Source organism: Bison bison, unplaced genomic scaffold, assembly GCF_000754665.1.
Source record: "Bison bison bison isolate TAMUID 2011002044 unplaced genomic scaffold, Bison_UMD1.0 scf7180017864170, whole genome shotgun sequence".
Lineage (NCBI taxonomy): Eukaryota > Metazoa > Chordata > Mammalia > Artiodactyla > Bovidae > Bison > Bison bison.
In genome coordinates, this window is record NW_011494742.1 from 78430 (window position 1) to 97188 (window position 18759).

General features: G+C 49.1%; 1 protein-coding gene across 1 annotated transcript in view; it reads left to right on the top strand.

The window, feature by feature from the left end:
* The first annotated feature begins 2180 nt into the window (after window positions 1-2180).
* The window catches only part of LOXHD1 (lipoxygenase homology domains 1), a 209124-nt gene continuing 192545 nt past the window's right edge, over window positions 2181-18759 (top strand). Inside the window, 4 exon segments of the mRNA XM_010842013.1 lie at window positions 2181-2310; window positions 9017-9131; window positions 15846-15926; window positions 18479-18663. Of these exon segments, the coding sequence (XP_010840315.1) occupies window positions 2181-2310; window positions 9017-9131; window positions 15846-15926; window positions 18479-18663 (511 nt within the window).

Sequence of the window (18759 nt, forward strand, 5' to 3'; positions counted from 1 at the left end):
CCCCCCCCCCCCCACCCACAGCCCCCTGCCACTCCGTGTCACAGAATGTCGCGGCTACTGGACTGAGAGTCTGCCAGCCCAAACCCGCAGAGGCTCCTGGAGTGCCCCCTGCTGTCGGTAGACAAGCAATGCCAGCTGCCCTCAGACCTCTGTGACCCCAGGCGGCACTCAGCGTCCCTTCCTTCTTTCTGGATTGAGTTGAAACCAGCCTTTAATCACCCGCAGTTGTAAGACTGCCCTTTCAGCCTTAGTCTAGACAGTCACTCACATTTGCAGACTCTCAAAATGTCCTCTTCTCCAGACCAAAAGTGCCCTCAGGACGGTATTGGTTCTGGAACACTCACTTTACAAGCATGTCATGTAGAGTGTGTTTCCTTTTCAGCCTATTCTGTTTTCCTCGTAGCTGGTTTGTAGATCTGACTGCCATTTGTTTATCCATCCACTGAGCATCCATTCATTCACTGAGCAAGCAGGTACAAAAGCCGGTAGTGTGCCAGGCATCTTATAGGCACTGGGGGCCTAACAATGAGCAAGGGGGCATGGTCCCTGCCCCCACAGAGCTCAAGGCTGGGAGAGGCAGGGGAAGGGCATCAAGTAGACAGGGCCTTGCAGGACGGCCCTGGCTGTTTCATCTGTTTGTTAGTGTCTCTGATGTGTTACTGTGGGCCGGGACCCACAGAGGAAGGACACTGGGGTTCATCCTTGCATATGGGACCTGAAGGAGAGCTTCTGGGACAATCTGAGATGATAACGAAGCATCACTGAAACCCCCACTCCCCACCCCCATCCCTGCTGTGCAAAATAAGAGAGAAGTCCTGAGTCATGAATGTTTATTAAGCTTCTACTGTGTTCCTGAGGCTTCTGCTGACCAAGCACTTTCTCCAAGTGTTCGACAGGTTTTAATGAGTCATGCTCCCCCTTTTATAGATGAGGAGACTGGCTTGTCCAAGCTGCACAGCCAGGAGGTGGTAGGCAGACCAGTTTTGTCTTATGACCTCAGTTTTATCTGATGACCTCACACAGCCAGAGAGAGGGATGAAAGTTCCAAGTGGACTGAAAACTTCCAGCATTTCAGGATTTACATAGACATTTTACAATTCAGGCTGTAAGAAATCTTAATAAAATCAGCAAGGCAGAGGGGTCTAGTGGCCCTAAGGGAAACTTTCGTGCTGACCAAGGGTGGGGAGGGGCCTCTGGTCCTCTTGCTGTGACTCAGAACCCCACATGGGCCTGCAGGGAAGGTAAGGGCTTAGTGGGGCAGGCATCTGGGTGGGCACTCAGGGTTTCTACTATTTCACTGCAAAGTGCAGAGGGCGATACGGGCAAATGGAAAGCTCTTGTTAGAACAGATGCTGGTCAACTTTGCCAGCCTGTCGGGGCACTGTGGGGGTCACCTAGGACTCGGTGGGCTTCCCCAGCATCCTTGGCTTCAGCTGTAGGAACTCAGGACTCAAGAAGCACCTCGTGGGTGGTCTGAGTGTTCGTCAGAGCAGCAGGTCCCTCCTGGCTGAACGGCCACTTCTGGAGTCTAAAGGAGATGAAAGCAGAGAGGTTGAGAAGGACCCAGTTAGAACCTGTCTGCCTTGTAAGATGAGCAGAGGTCATAAATAATAGAGAGAAACTGAGTCCTCTGTGTCCGGGGGCCCAGCTAATTTGGAGCCCTGCGTGCCTCAGGAAGGCCCCAGGTCCTGGGGGCACGCTTTCACGGCCCTCGAGGCTGCGAGACTGGTTTATCTTTAGGGGGGAGGCCCCACCTGTCCCTGGGGTGGGGGGGCCTTGCTGTGAGGCCAGGTAGGAAACAGATGCCAAGGGCTCATGTCACCTGATTCTCCATGAAAGGATGAGAAGGGGGTGGGTGGGAGGGGAGGGGTAAGGAGGATAGCCTGTCCTCGGTCCCCATGAATAAGTCATGAGGCCCAAGGAGAGCCCACGGCAGGTGCAAAGGAGGTGGCGGGGGAGAGGGAGCCAGAGACAGGGGCCAGGGGCAGGAAAGGCTGGGGTAAAGCCCCGGGGTCCTGCTCAGGGGCCAGTGAGGAGAACGGAGCGGGAGGGCTCTGGACAAGTGTGGGCTTTGATCCACCCGAACGTGTGTGCAGGAGCGCAAGGAGAGGGGGGTCCTGGAAGGGGCCAAGGAGTGGGAACGCTGAGCCAGTGAGGGCCAGGAAGGGGAAGCCAGCACAATGATGCCCCAGAAGAAAAAGAGGAGAAAGAAAGACATTGACTTCCTAGCCCTGTATGAGCAGGAGCTGCTGAACTACGCCTCAGGAGAAGACGAGGAGGAGCTGGAGCACGATTACTACAAGGCCAAAGGTCTGCCGGGTCCTGGCTGCAGGGTGGGGGGACCATCCGATCCCGTCCCTCGCTTTGAGAGGGGAGTTTAAGGTTCCGCCTCGACCCCTTTCCTGTGGACTATCCTGTTGGGTCTGTACTGCATCCTCTTGGGGGTACACGAGGGCCCCACTGTACTGAGGGCCACAGAGTCGCAGTGGCACAAAACAGACTGGAACAGAAGTGCCCACCCTCTCCAGCTCCTGTACCTCCAGCCTGCTCTCTGACAGGCGGCCTGCATGAGGCTGTGAAAGGCCTGTGGAAGGAGACCTGGGCGCTCATCACATGCTCAGCAGGGGCTCGGCGCTGCTGCCCGCCGTGGCCGACAGAGAGAGGGCCCTGGGGCTTTGCAAGGCGATGCTGTGGTCCACTCGGGGAGGGCAGTTGGAGCTTTGGACCTGGGCCCTGGCCTTTTAGTCTTCCTTTCCTCTGGGGTGCATGGCAGCTGCTTGGAAATACTCTACCTTCATGTCAAGTAAACCAGAGAAGGGGTGAACTAGGGACCCAGGAGCCAGTTTTGGCTCAAAGGGGGCTTTTGTTTGCTTTGGTGTTTTGGTTTTTTTTTTGCTTTGCTTTTACAATTTAAAAAAATGTTTGACTGTGAACGCCTATTAGGCAGTGGATTTATCACTCATGTGTGTGTGTTCGCTCAGACATTGTCTGACTTTTTGCAACCCCATGGTCTGTAGCTTGCCAGGCTCCTCTGTCCATGGAATGTTCTAGGCAAGAATGTTGGAGTGGGCTCCATTTCCTTCTCCAGGAGATATTCCTGACCCAGGGATGGAACCCACATCTCTTGCATCTCTTGCATTGGCAAGCAGATTTTGTTTTACCATTGTGCCACCTGGGTTTCACGCATCAGTGCTGTCTACCTGATCTCTGAAGACATTAACTTCTCAGTGCTCCCTCTAAACTGGCTCACTTCCCCCTGTAAGCACCAGATTCACCCATTCATTCACCAAAGAAGTACTGAATGTGTGGTTTGTGCCCGCCATGGGCTTCTGCTCCTCCTTAATCCCCGTCCGCTGGGAGTTCCTTGATTATACTCCATCTGTAGGGCTTGTTCCCCAGCCAAACCTGATCTCTGTGTGGGTGGGGCCCTCCTTTCTTTGTCCTGACTCCTCACCCCACTCCCAGTGCAGACCCAAGCTCAGAGAAGGAGGTCACCGCTGTGGCACCGTGAAGTCTGTGGCTCTCCTGGGGCCCCTTTCCTGGCTCCATGTCCCAGGTATCTGCTGGGGTGGAGGCAGGGGTTGTGGGGAGGGATGAGGGGCTTAGAATGAGTGAAGTGTTGCCGCCTTTTCTCAGGACGTGTGGTCCAGTGGCAGGGAGGGGCATTGAGGCTAGGTGTTAGGGCAGCACTCTTGATAAGTACTCTCAGCTTTGGGGTGATTCACCCTGGCCAGCACGACTGCTGGCGAGAACATTCGAGAACCTTTCATAGCTGCCACAATGTCCACTTCTGTTCATGGGCTCTGCCTGCCTCAGTGTGACTCACAGCTTTATCCTTCTCTTTATCCTTCTCAAAGCATTTTCACTTCCATTCTCACTTTTAATCCTCAAGATCCCCGAGTACAGTCCAGACAGGTGTGATTAGTCTCAGGTTAAGGACAGAGGCTCCGAGAACGGAAGTGATTTCAACAAGGTCACAGACAGGAAAGACAAGAGCTTCAACCGTTCCCAAGTTCCCACTTCCGGTCAGGATGCTATTCAATAGAATCATGGATTTAAAGCATCAGGCACCACGCTGAGCACTTTACTCAGTGGATTGGTTTCATCTTCACAACAACTCAGTGATGTGGGTTGGATTCTCAAAATCTTCTTTTTCAGATGCGTCAAGTGAGGCACAAGGAAGCTAAATTATGTGCCTGAGATCACAAATCTATTAAGTAGCAGAGTTAGGATTTGAATCTTGCTGGTTTGGCTGGTCCTTGCCCTTGTACTGCCCCATCTTGACTGTGCTAAAAATAGCTGGAGAAGAGCAAGCCAAGGGGAGTGCCCCCGTGACATTCCTAAGAGGCATGGACCTACTGACTCTGCAGTCAGCCACAGGATGGAATGATGAATGTGGATGGTTCTGACCGTAGTCACATTCTGAGCTTTGCCTGCTCTGTCGTGGTTACCCTCTCAGCTTTAGAACAGGGTGTCACCTACGCCCTTTGAGCACTGGGTTCTTCCGTCACGTGGAGAACCTTGCTGAGTGTGATGGGGAAGAAGAGTAAGGAGGAGGAGAAAGGCCTAGGTTTCCTTCTCTGTTCCTTGGGTCGCCTCCAGGCTACGCTGGAGTTCACCAACAGCCAGAGGAAGGTGAGTAGCCCTCTTGATGCTCTGAGGGTACAGGCCGACCTGGTGCATTGGTCTACCCCCTGACCTACACAGGGCCCATGAGGACAAGAGAGTGACTCCTCCAGAACCCGGGTTTCAAAGAGACCTCAGAGGATGTCTTGCCCAAGCTTCCAGCCCTGGGGCCCTTTTTCTCTCCTGTGTCTCAGACAGGGGCTGCCCAGCATCTATGGGAATATAATTTCCCAAGGTGGCCTTCTTGGGGATGTTATTAATGAAAATGAAGATAGTCATGTTGAAGACAATATTAATGTCGTTGATGACAACACTAGAGATGATGATGGTGATGATGGTGATGGGATGATGGTAACAGTTTATCACTTATGGAATGCATATATTTCATCCAACTGATGGAGTATCTGTAAGATAAATTCCCAGAAGTGGAAATAGGCTAGGTCAATGACTATGAAAGTTGAAGACTGTTTTATTTGGTTTAATCCTTATAATCATCCTTCAGAGAAGACTTTATCTCTACTTCAGGGATGAGGAAAATGAAGCTCAGTAAGAAATTTGTTTGAAATCATAGAGGCAGTGATGGTAGAATTGAGATTACATACTGGTCAATTTATTTCATAGTCCACACTCATTTCATTGATTGTTTCACTCATTAATTTGTCTTTCCATTCATTCATCCGTGTAATTATTTATTGAGCATCTTCCATTTGTCATGCTCTCTGCTAGGAGAAGCCTACTTGCTGTTGACAGTTCTTCTTTGTGCTGATCAGGGGATTTTACTGTTTGGGATCCTCTGCACCAAACAGAATTTTGTGTTTTCCATGAGATATTTGTCTTCTCTAAGACAGTTCTTCAGCTGTTTGAAAAACTTTTAAATTAAAATTTTTAAATTGAGGAAACACACACACATATGGGCTTCCCAGATGGCTCAGTGTCAATGGTAAAGAATCTGTTTGCCAATGCAGGAGCCTCAGGAGACGTGGGTTCAATCCCTGAGTCAGGAAGATTCCCTGGAGAAGGAAATGGCAATCCACTCCAGTATTCTTTGCCTGGAAAATCCCATGGACAGAGGAGTTTAGGAAGCTATAGCCCCTAGGGTCGCAAAGAGTTGGACTTTGGCTGAGCACGCACAAACACGCTTAGAATATTATATATATATATTGTTATATATAGCACAAAACTCATAAAAGTACAGCATGTTGAGTTTTTACAAAGGTGCATGCTTGTGTAACCACCACTGAGAACAGGACATGGAACATTTCTAACCTCCAGAAAGTTCCTTCACTCTCCTTCTCAGAGGTAATAGCCCTCCTAATTCTATCACCACACTTTCGGTTTTTGCTCTTGAACTTCCTATAAATTGAATTATAAAGCCCTTTTTTGTGTGTCTAGCTTCTGTTTCACTCAACATTATATCCAAGAGATTTACCTGCGTTGTGACTTGTTACGTAGTTTGTTCATTTTTATTATCTGTGTATTGTTACGTAGTTTGTTCATTTTTATTATCTGTGTATTGTTACATAGTTTGTTCATTTTTATTATCTGTGTATTATTGCATTCTATGGATATATCACCCTTTGTCTAACCATTCTATTTTGATGGCCTTGGGCGTTTTTTAGTTATTACGGATAAAGATGATACAGATCTTGTACACATCTTTAGATGAACACATGCACTCATTTCTCTTGGATTTATAACTGGAAGTAGAATCACTGAGTCATAAGGTGGGCTTATGTTTAGTTACCAGGGCTTGTATCAATTTACACTCTCAGCGTCAATGTATGGGGCTTCCCTGGTGGCCTAGTGGTAAAGAATCGCTTGCAATGCAGGAGATTGCCTGCAATGCAGTAGACCTAGTTTTGATTCCTGGGTCAGGAAGATGTGCTGAAATGGCAGCCCACTCCAGTATTCTTGCCTGGAAAATCCCATGGACAGAGGAACCTGGAGGGCTCCAGTCCATGGGGTTGCAAGAGTTGGACACGACTTAGTGACTAAACCACCACCACCACCAGTAATGCAGAGTGCCAATGGCTCCACATTCTTGAAAATACTGAGTATTTGTCCATCCTTTTAATTTTAGGCATTCTGGTGCATATATGATAGTGTCTCATTGTATTTTAATTTGCATTTCCCTTATGAATAATGACGTTGAGTCTTTTTCCATTTGGATATCCTCATTTATGACATGCCTATTTAAGTATTTTGTCCATTTTTCAACTTTATTGAGACATAATTATCAATAAAATGAATCTACTTTACTTGTGTTGTTTGATGCATATTGACAAATGTATACATCCCTGTAACCTCTTGCAACATTCATATACAGGGTATTTAAATTATCCCACAAAAGTTCCATGTGCCCCTTCCTAGGCAATTCCCCCTAACTTCAACCCTAGACAACCAAGATCTGCTTTCTGTTAGAACAGATTAGAGTTCACATAACTGGCGTTACTTACTGTGTAGTAATGTTTGTCTGATTTCTTTTGCTCAGCGTTATGTGCTTGGGATTCATTGGCATTGCGTATGTCAGCTGTTCATTCCTTTTTATTACCATCACAGAGTGGGATTCCACTGTAGAGATACACCACATTTTAAAAATCCATTCACTCTTGGCTGCACTTGGGTTGTTTCTAGTGTGGGCTTATTATTCATATACTTGCTGTGAACATTTGTGTGCAGGTCTTTGTATGGCCATGTTCTTATTTCTCTTGGGTAAATATTTAAAAGGTGAATTTCTGGGTCTTATGGTAAGTGTATGTTTACTTTTAAAACAAATTATTGCCCATTAGAACAATCATGTGGTCTTTCTTTTTTTTATTAATTTGTGTAATTCTTTACATCTTCTGAACATCTGTTCTGTGTTGGCTACAGGTAGACTTCAGAGATATTGTGGATTTGATTTCAGAGCCCAGCAATGAAGCAAATATCACAATAAAACAAGCCACACCAAGTTTTTGGTTTCCCAGTGCCTATAAGTTATGTTTACCACTGTATAGTCTGTTAAGTGTATAATAGTGTTATGTCTAAAAAAATTGCTCATATCTTAGTTTAGAAATACATTTTGCTAAAAAAATTGCTAGCCATCTGAGTCTTTGGCAAGTCATAATCTTTTTACAATAGTAACATCAGAGATTGCTGATCATAGATTATCATAACAAATATGATAATAATGAAAAACGTTTGAAATATTTTTAGAATTACCAAAATGTGATACAGAGACAAGAGTGAGCAAATGCTGTTGGAAAAATGGTGCCAACAGACTTGCTTGACACAGGGTTGCCACAAAACTTCCATTTGTAAGAAACAAAATATCTGTAAAGCACAATAAAGCAAATTATGATAAAAACAAGGTATTATCGTGGTATGCCTGTGTGTGAATTCCAAATATCTTCTAGTCTATGGCTTGCCTTTTCATCTTCATGATGGCTTAATTTTTTATGTTTTTAAAATTTTTATTTGTGTATTTATTTTGGCTGTGCTCCTTTCTCTAAACCAGGCAGCTAGAGGCCTTTATGTCTTCTCTCATGTGGTGTGGTTCTGGAATTTCCACTGTGTTCTCATTTTCCTATTGACTCAGTTTGAAAACATCCTTGCATAAGTGCAAACCATATGGGCAACACTTCAGGTCCTGGAGTTATCTCGGGGAGGGTTGTAGGAGCCGTTTGCAGATCAAATCCCTGTGGTGTAGACTGTGAAGAGTGAAGGCTTTGGTTATCAGAAGAGACAGGGAGTCACACAAATGCACTGCTTCCTTTCTCCTCCTCACGGGGACTTTCATCAGAACCAAGGGCATCAAAAGAAACCACATCAACAGCAAAGAGAACAAACTTCAAGGGCACAAAGAGAGGAGACATCAGTGCCTGTGCCTAAAGGGACTCATTGGCAATTCTGCTTCCCCCATCCATAGGATGGGTCATCCTGAGATCACCATGGCAATGCCCAGGCAATGCCACAGGAAGTGAGGACTGCGAGGCAGCCTTGTGTGGAGGGCAGAGAGGAAGGTGAGAACCAGGCACAGGCTCTGAAGAAGATCTTGGCTAGGAGGGCATCCATGTACTGTCCTGGAAAGATCACAGATGGGCTTTGGGAGCCTGGGGCTGGGCTCTGGTGTTGGCATTGTGTAGTGTGTGACCTGGGCTTGTCCTTTTGCCTGCAGGTTCCTCACCTGTAAAATGAGCATGCAACAGTAAGTGGGAGACTGTGGTCTCATGGCAGGACTCGATGTGGGTCTGATCCTGGCTTAGAGTCTTGAGGGTTGCAGCAAGCGTTCCAAGAGTCCTTTGTGCTGGGTATCCCTGGTGGAGTTAGCAGGAGCCAGGCTTCTCTGAGCCCACGTAGGATTCAGGGTTCTCTTCTGAGTCTGCCCCCAACATCTCCTTTCCTCCTCCAGTGTACGAGGTGGTCACAGCCACGGGGGACGTTCGTGGTGCGGGGACAGATGCCAATGTCTTCATCACCATTTTTGGAGAGAACGGGCTCTCTCCCAAGCTCCATCTCACCAGCAAGTGAGTACTGACTCAGCCTTGGTAGGGTCCTGGGCTGGTACTGGGGGTTGATGCAGTCCTGGAGCCCATGAGGGAAGACACATGTGTCCACAGGTATATGAAGTGGCATGGGCCTTACTAACGACAGGCCACATGCCAGCCAGGTCTCAACCAGAGAAGCTTCTCTGTTGATTTTTGTATGTATAGTCATGTTTACTTTGGACCCCAGAATTCCAAGTATTCATATCAGCTGTACTTTTATGTGGGAGAATAAATACTCAGGCAATAAATGAGGTGTAGGTCCAACTTTACCATTTAGTTGCCATATAACTTTGGCCAAATATCTTTGCACCCAAAGCCTTGACTTCCTCGTATATCATCCGCAAGTGATAATCACCTTTTACCAAACTCATAGGACTTTTTGGAAGAGAAGAGAAGGTCATGCATGTGGATCATGCGTGAAGGTTGTGCATGATCTTAAATGCTCTGCACCTATGTCTCACCCAGGACCAATGTCATATCAAACCTACTTGTCCACTAATGCACACTCAAGTCAGTGCGTGTGTTTGTATAAATGTGTGTGTGTGAGTGTGTGCTTGTGTCCTCCATGTCATTGTGGCCCACTGAGAGCAGAGGCTGATTCCCTCCTCCCCCAACACCACGCAGGGGCACACAGGGTTACTACACGTGGCAATATTAGAGTGGAATCATGGAATTCCAGAGATGGCCGGGGCCTTACCTAGGCAACTGGTTTCCACCCTGTGCTAAGTGGAGCAGGGGACTGGCGAGCTGGTTTGGGGCTCCCAATACCCTATCCTCCCTTTCTTTGGAGCAGCTTGGCTTATACTTGTCTTACCTGCTGAGTTTCTCAGTCAGATTCTATTTGCTCCAAGGATTCTATAGCCAAGGAAGATGTAAAAATCACTAAATCTATTCCAACCTGCTCTTGGGAAATCTGGGGTCTAGAGGAGAGAGGTGAGCGGCTCTGGATCATGGAGCTTTTGACGGTAAAGCTGGTCCTCGAACCCCAGGGTCCTGATGCAGACGTTCCCTTGAGTACATGACCTCGTGGCCCTGGAGGGTATGCAGGAGTCTCCGCCCACAGTTCTCCTGGGGCTCCAGGGTGTGATCTCTGGGCTTCGTGGCTCCACACTTCCAGGTGTGGCGGGGGAAGCGAGAGAAGGGTGGGCTCCACAGGCCAGGACATCCGTAGACTCTGTACTTAGCAGAACGACCAGGTCCAGCAGAACACGTTCGCCCTGAAGGCTGACCTGGGTGTAAACGCGACTGTGCTGAGGCAGGCATAACGTCCTGTTTTGTCCATTTTCCACAGAACAGGGTACCCGCCTCCTTGTACTGCTTACCTTGATGAGTGGCTCGCTTGTGGAAGCCCTTTGCTCCAGTGCTGTGGGCACGGTAAAGAGAATACATGGAAATTCCATCCTTTTTGCCGTGTGTCCTCCTGGAGCGCAGCCCTCTAGAGAGAAGCTGCTGGGCCATGGGGAGTGGGCTAGCTTGGCTTCCAGAGTCCCCAGCCTGTCTTCTTCTAAACAAAGACAATCAGCCCCCTTTTGTGGTGGTTCCTCACCATCTTTCCTCCTCTCTGCTTCTGCATCCTTAGACTCGCCCCTCTCACCTTTTTCCTTTGTCAAAATGCCCTCTCAGGAAGGTCCCTGGAGTCAGCTTTTATAGCCCTGTGTGAAGGTTCATCACTGAGTCCCCTCTCCCTGGGAATCTGAGTTCCAGCTTTCCTTCTCAATGGGGAAGACAGACTGCATCATGCCGGCAGGGCACCAGGCAGTGCTGAAACTGCAGGAAGGCAGCCAGCTTTTCTGGGATAGCCCTGCACGTAGGAATCAATGTCCCCCCATTACTCTGTGGGTCTGCTGATGGGGGGCTCTCCTGTGTCTGTGTTCTGCCTCAGGCTGGGCACTGGGGGCAGAGATTAGACCAAAGCCCCAATCCGGCTGGGGCAGAGGGTTCTTCAGGAGCTCATGGGAAGTGGGTGGTTTCTGATATACAGGCATGTTTGCAGCATCAGCTGTTTGTCCTTGGAGAGACTAGAGAGGTGACGCCTAGAGAGATGCTAGTGGAACCAGAGGATGATGGGAGATCTGCCTTGTACCTCCAGCGTCTATCCCATTCTTTGCAAAGAGAGCTCCCTCAATGATTTGGTATCAGTGTGGCTAGATTAGGACTTTACAGGGAAGGACATGTAATCTGGACCTCGAGAGGTGAAAAGGACTCTGATAAGAAAGGATCAGAAAGAGGGTACTTTAGATGACGGGGGACAGCTTGCCACAAGGGGCACCGCAGGCCAGTGGGGGCTGCATGGAGGGGCAGAGAGGAAGGAGCTAGGAAAGGCAGGGGAGGGCTAGACGCAGACGGCCTTGCCTGAAAGTCAATTAGTGGAGATTTGACGGATTCCGCAGCCAAGGAGGATGAATCTGACCATAGTGAGCAGGATAAACGGGCAAGTAGGAGACTAGAGCCTGGCTGCTTTGCAAGGCTGCTTTCAGAGTTTGCAAGACCTGAAATCCTGTCTACAAAGAAAATTGCAAAGACACAATCCTCACCATCTGAAACCCTCTGATTCAAGATGGAGAGCTCAAGTCCAGGTGGGAGCGTTGCTTTCTGAGGAAGTGCAGGTTGCCACGCGACCCAGATGCAGGGGGCTGAGAGGTCCAAGCTCGGAGAGGTGCAGGTGCAGCTAAGTCCCGCCCGGCTCGCCCGCCCCCCCACCATCCCTAGGGTCTGGATCAGAATGCCTGCTGGTCTCAAAACCCTCTCCCCTCAGTGTCCAGTGCTAGTCTCTCCTCTCCACACCGTGTCACCCAAAACCCACCTCCACACCCACTTGTCACCTGGAACGGAGCTCTTTTTCCTTGTTTTACACCCACAAGCACACACACGAACGTGCACTCATATGCACATGCACACAGACAAAGTACGAGGCTTCCCTGATCGCTCAGGTGGTGAAGAATCTGCCTGCAGTGCAGGAGACCCCGGTTCAGTTCCTGGGTCAGGAAGATCCCCTGGAGAAGGGAAAGGCTACCCACTCCAGTATTCTGGCCTGGAGAAGTCCATGGACTGTATAGTCCATGGGGTCACAAAGAGTCAGACACAGCTGAGCCACTTTCATTTCACTTCACTTCATAAGGCATCTTGGGGTGCATCAGACTTCACTGATAGCTCGGGGCATGAGAGTTCACGTGGAGGCAACATAAACAACTTAGAATGTTAGATAGACCCTCCCCCCAGCTTTAAAATTAAGCCACCACCCTTCCTGGAATTTCTCCTCGAACCCTTTCTCTGCAGCCTCTGTCCGCATCCCTCACCCCGCCCACTTCTCGCTCAGCCTCCTCTCTCTCTCCTCAATTCTGCTCTTTCCTTCGGCTTTCCTCTTCTGCCCCAGGCCTTACCTTCTACCCTCTTGTGGCTTATCAGGATGTTTTCATCTCCGGTACAAAGTAATTCCTGCCGCCAGAAGAACCTTGCTGCCGGATGTTAACGTGCTAATTGTTCTCACCCTCACGGTCTGGGGTCTAAATTCCTCGGCACACATCAGACCCTCTCATAGTCAGCCAAGAGTGTGACACGCTCACTTCCATTCCCCTACTAGCTGACATCTGCCCCTCCCTCCACACCAGTAAAGTGACGGCAGCTCTGGATCCCAGAGGAAGCCCCATTCTCTGTGACCCAGGACCACCCCCCAGCACTGGGTCCCATGTTCAGGATATGGCAAAAGGATGGAAATCTCATGTATCTTCTGGAACACGGTTCTCTTGTTAAGAATTCACCACCCAAGAGTGTGGGAGAATCCTGGCATCTTAGCCTGCCCGGCAGTTAGCTAAAATGCCCTGTGAGCGCCTGGAGAGGGTGGGTTCCCTGCAGAACAGCAGGCGCAGGTGGGGGGCTGTGTTGATTGACCAGCAACCGTGGAGAACATGCCATCTCCCGCAGGAAATGTGAAGAGGTCTCTATTGTTTGTGATGTTTCCTTTGACCAGGGACCCTCTGCCCTTTGCTGTTTCCCCTCCACCTTCAGTCAGATTTCTGACTGACTGGAAGCGGGGGATTTGGAGACTGACCCTGAGTGGGTTGGGGTTGGGGCTCATCTGGGATTGTCCTGGACCCTCCCTGAGAGGAGAGAGTCCATGTAGCTCAGTCTCTACAGTCCTACAGCCCTCTGTTTCCCCTCCTCTGAACAGAGATCCTGGCAATACAGAAGGCCTTGCTCTTTTTTTTCCTCCTTGGCTGCACTGTGTGGCTTGCAAAATCTTAGTTTCCTAACCAGAGATTGAATCCAGGCCCCCCTTGCAGTGAAAGTGCAGAGTCCCAGCTGCTGAACAGCCAGGGAATTCCCCAGAAGGCCTTGCTCCTGTCTGCCAGGATGCTGGTCTCCGTTCTGTAACCACAATGATGTGCCTCACATCACATGCCCTGGATGCTCCAGTGTGGTCCAGAGACAGCGAGGAGTGCGCCCTCTGCCCACCCCGGCAGATGTCTCTCTCCTGTTTCCCTTCTTCTATCTCGGTTTTTAAATTTTGTCTTTTGAGAGACTGTAAAGCAGCATGGAAAAGTACACACATGCTGGAAAGTACGACTCCACCTTCCACCTGGTTGTATGCGCAGCCCTCTCCGGAGACGCAGAGTGCTCTGTGCTGGACGCAGCTGCTGGAGCTGGAACACTTGTGAGAAGCACCCCGGAGAGCCAGCCACTTTCTTTCCAAATCACCTTCCTCTTCCCCTACTAAAGGCACTGGTTGTTCCCCAAATTGCATGTACCCTTAGCAGATGCCACTTGGCGGTCTTCAAATTCATTCCAAAGAATTTACCACGGGCAGCTGCAGGCTGGATAGAGTGGGGCTGCTAAAATAGGGACTGTGCTTTTTTCATAATTGTGAAAACAAGACGTGCTCCCTTCAGGAAACTGAAAAAAATACAGTTAAGAATAAGTAACCAACACTTCATAACAGTCTTATCATGCAATGGTTTTGGATAAATCCTCCCCCTCTATTGTTTTTAAATTAACTTGGTGTTCCTTATGTATTGGTTGTTCTGTTTGTACATTCTATTTTTAACCTGTTCTTCCTTCCATGCCCATTTCATAAACCTGTTTTTGTTTCATTAAATATTTTTCACAATAGAATTTTTGATGGCTGCCTAATATTCCATCATATAACTTCCCATGGTGACTGTTTCATGGGATATTTATATGATGTAGAGACTCCTGTCTATTCCCAAAATCAATTTCTTTGTCTCATATACTGAAATAGAAAATACCTCTTATTTCCTTGTTTTTCATTCACACAGTCCTGATGCCCAGAATCAATGTTCACAGAATGCAGGTGGTGTTGCTATTCACCCTTGGAGGAGAGATTCTAACAGGTTCAAGCTGCCAGCCTGGGGGTGAACCATTTCACTCCAGCACAACCCAGAAGTTCCCACCTCTCTCTCCTCCTCCAGCCCTGCGCCCAGAGTACACCCCTTGGGCTCTTCTCCCTGACAAGGTGACCTCAGTGTACATTTTCACCTGATTTTGTGAGCTTTGCACTGCTTTAGGAGGGCCCTGAGCCCCGTGTCTCACAATGTGCCCACCGTAAGGCAGTTTCTCCCCAGACCAGACTTTTTGCCAGCTGGGTCTGTGTGCAGAACCACAGCTTCTATGTCTCTAGAATCTCAAAAGCCTTTGGTTACTGAGAGAGTCTGAGCCTTGTTGCCTTGGGGAGAAGGCCCTTCACCTCCCTTTTTATTTTGAAACAGGTGATGGCCAATAAAAAGGCATGTCTTCTTTAGTTTTCATTTCCCATGGGCTGTGTGCTGCTGCCGAGAGCCCTGGCTGGGAGCACTGAGGGAGGTCCACAGCTCTCAGTCCTGCAAGGCCTTCACCATGGGGGCAGGAAGAGCTGCGAGCAGGCCTGGACTCAAGCAGAGGGGGTCCTGGCCCACACAGAAGACAGAGCAGATGTCCACGTGAGATTCCGGCTTCCACTCCCGGAGGACTCGGTTCTCCAGCCTTCCCGTATCTAAGCTGATGGATGCTAGGATGCTCCCAAGTCTGGACTTGTTTGGGCACCTCATTGAGAAACATCTCAGGTGTACTTGCTTCTGTTTGCACCATCTGTGGGATGCCAAATATGCATTCCCTCACTGCCCCCACGTCCCTGATTGCTGGTTTGGGTTGAGTGTTTCCTCTCTCGTTGGAATGGCAGGACTGTGGACCACCACCCAAGGTTTGCATCCACTTGGGGCTGCCTTTGCAACTCTCTCAGCAAGAGCAAGGCAGGTGGGGAAGAGAGGCCAGGAGGCCTGCAGATCCAAGAGCACCATGGCATTATCACACCTTCCTTCCTCCTCCACTCTCCCAACCCAGAGCAACCACAGATGATTGGATCATGACTTTGGAGAGCCAGGTTCTGGTCCCAGAACCTGGGACCAGACTAGCAATTTACTTGTTTGTAAAATGGGGCTAATGTTGCTCACCATCCTTGCCTTACTGACATGCAGCAAAGATCCCATGAGAACCAGGGAGGGAAAGCAAGGAATGAATACTAACCATCCTTGCCTTCCACCTCTCCAAACCATGTCAGAAAGGAATCTCAGAATAGAATTGACTGCCAGTAGCACTTCCTGGAGTGGAAGGGTGGAGGAAGTAGGATTTGCCAGCCCTTGGCTCTCCTCCTGGGCCTCTGAGCCAAGTGCTGATCTGTGTTAACTGTGCACACCATTGCAGGAGTGAATCTGCCTTTGAGAAAGCCAACGTTGATGTGTTCCGAGTAAGAACCAACAATGTGGGCCTCATCTACAAAATCAGGTGAGAGTTTGACCTCTGACAGGGTGGGGTGAGATGAAGGCAAGTAGAACAGGAGCTGCTTTAATTATTGACACTTGGGTGTTGACTGCTTTCCTGGTGTCATCTGAGTGGTGGCCAAAGGTGACCACATCTTCCCCTCCCATCCTGAGTCATGGTGCTGTAAACTTGCCCATTAGAGATTCACTTCTTTGGGTTATGACAACTTGACACAATTTTTCACACACTTGGGGGAAATAAGCTCTGAGAAATCCTAGCACAGTGGTTAGCAGACTCTGCATCCAGATTGCCTTGGTTCAAATTTCTGCCCTGCCATTTACCAGCTGTGGAACCTCAGGGAGATTTCCTCTCCAAGCTTCAGTTTCCTCATCTGTAATAATGGTGCCCAGCTCCTAGGGCAGCATCACGGTTAGTGAGGACTCAAGAGTCAGTGTTTAGAACAATAACTGGCACACAGTAAGCCCCCGGTGAGTGTTAGCAATGCCAGGCCATATTGCAGGGTGCCTTTTGACAGAGATCTCCCCTGACTATGCCAGGCCGTATTGCAGGGTGCCTTTTGACAGAGATCTCCCCTGACTTTGTTCTCTGGGGGAATTTCTGTGAATGTGTGGGGAGGGATAAGTCTGCCAGCCTGGTTGCTGAGCAAGAGCTTCAGTTGTCCCTTTGTGCCCCCCTCCATCTACTGTTGCTGCTGCTGCTGCTGCTGCTGAGTCACGTAAGTCGTGTCCAACTCTGTGCGACCCCATAGATGGCAGCCCAGCAGGCTCCCCCGTCCCTGGGATTCTCCAGGCAAGAACAGTGGAGTGGGTTGCCATTTCCTTCTCCAGTGCATGAAAGTGAAAAGTGAAAAGTGAAAGTGAAGTCGCTCAGTTGTGTCTGACTCTTCGCAACCCCATGGACTGTAGCTCACCAGGCTCCTCCCTCCATGGGATTTTCCAGGCAAGAATACTGGAGTGGGGTGCCATTGCCTTCTCTGCCTCCACCTACTACCCATCCCCAATCAAGTTCATGCCCATCTGTCAGCCTGTCAAGGTCACCTATGGTCTGACTGTACCCAGACTAGAGGGCCTGGACAGGAGTGAAATGCTGCATCCAATCACTCCTTGTTTTTCTTCTTCCCACTGGGAAATACAGGGCTGTGAACTCTTTTTCCTGGGAAAATAAAGGATGTATAATAGGCTCTGGGACTGATTGTGTCAAGGGAAGGGGGTTATGAGCAGGAAAGGGGCTCTTATGGGGGAAGGCTGGGAAGAGAGTGTCAGTGTGTGGGAAAGGCAGCCCCTAAGCTGAAGTCCTACTGTATGCTGGGCTCTGTGCCAGACAGAGGCACGCATTATGTGTATATCATGTGTGTTAGGGGCTTTCCAGGTGGCACTAGTGGTAAAGAACCTGCCTGCCAATGTAGGAGACACAGGAGACACAGGTTCGATCCCTGGGTCAGGTAGATCCCCTGGAGGAGGGCATGGCAACCCAGTCCAATATTCTTGCCTGGAGAGTCCCATGGACAGGGAACCTGGCAGGCTACAGTCCATGGGGTCGCAAAGAGTCAGACACGATTTAGTGACTGAGCGCACACACACACACACACACACACACACACCCCATCTGTTGGGGTGTGTGCTGTCTTGAGCTGTGGTTGTCCTGTTAAGATCTGCAAATGTAAGGCCTCACTGTAATGGAATGCTTGGTGCAAAGTGAGGTCACCCAAGGATCAAGTTCTGGGGAAGAAACTGGGCCTCAAAGAGGAAAACTAGACTGGCAAGGATGGAGAGAACTACAGGAAGTGGAAGAAGATGATAGGGGCCAGATTTTGAACATTCTGGATCTCTATGGTAGCCCCTGGCCCCACGTAGTATTGATCACTTAAAACATGGCTAGCCCAAACCAGATGCAAAACCAGATGCAAAAACACTTCAGGTCTTTGAAAAACTAGTGCAAGATAAAGAATATAAGATATCTCATTAACAAATGTTTACATGGTTACCCACTGAAATGATAAAGGGATTAAACGAAATGTATTATCACAATAAATGTTTACATGATTACCCACTGAAATGATAAATTGATTAAATGAAATATATTATTAAAATTAACTTCACCTCCCCTTTGTTTTCAGTGTGGCTACTAAAAAACCTAAGTTACCTTTCTGGCTTGCACATGAAGCTCATGTGATGTTTCCATGGGGCAACACCAGTCTATGTGGCCACGCAGGCTCCTCTGGGTGGTAGTACTGAGTAGCTGAGTGTGTTTTGGGAGTCACGGTGAGAGGGAAAGCTCCAGACAGTCCTTCTGCAAGCCTTGGTGAGCCTCAGTTTTCCATGGAAGGCAATATTTCCTTACGGGCAATGTAGCAATCCACATTCATTAATAAGCACACCCACCTTGCAAGGAATCCCCATTTTTCAGATGAGGAAACTGAAGCCTCAGAGATAAAGAAATAACAGAATCAGAACAGTTGAACCTCTGGTTTGAAAAAACACTGGGGGGATTTCAGTATGGAAGGGGCATTGTCTCTGTCTTACCAGTGATGGTGTGGGTGTCTGCCTCTGGCCCAGGATCGAGCATGACAACACAGGCTTGAACGCCAGCTGGTACCTGGACCGTGTCATTGTGACCGACGTGAAGCGGCCTCACCTCCGTTACTACTTCAACTGCAACAACTGGCTGAGCAAAGTGGAGGGTGATCGCCAGTGGTGCCGTGACCTGCTGGCCAGCTTCAACCCCATGGACATGCCCCGAGGTCAGTGTCCAGAGGCTGACTTGCCTGCCATCCCTCCCTGCCTGCGCTGGGCTCGCCCAGGCTTCTGCCTTGTTCTGGGTGGCCCCATCGCTCCTT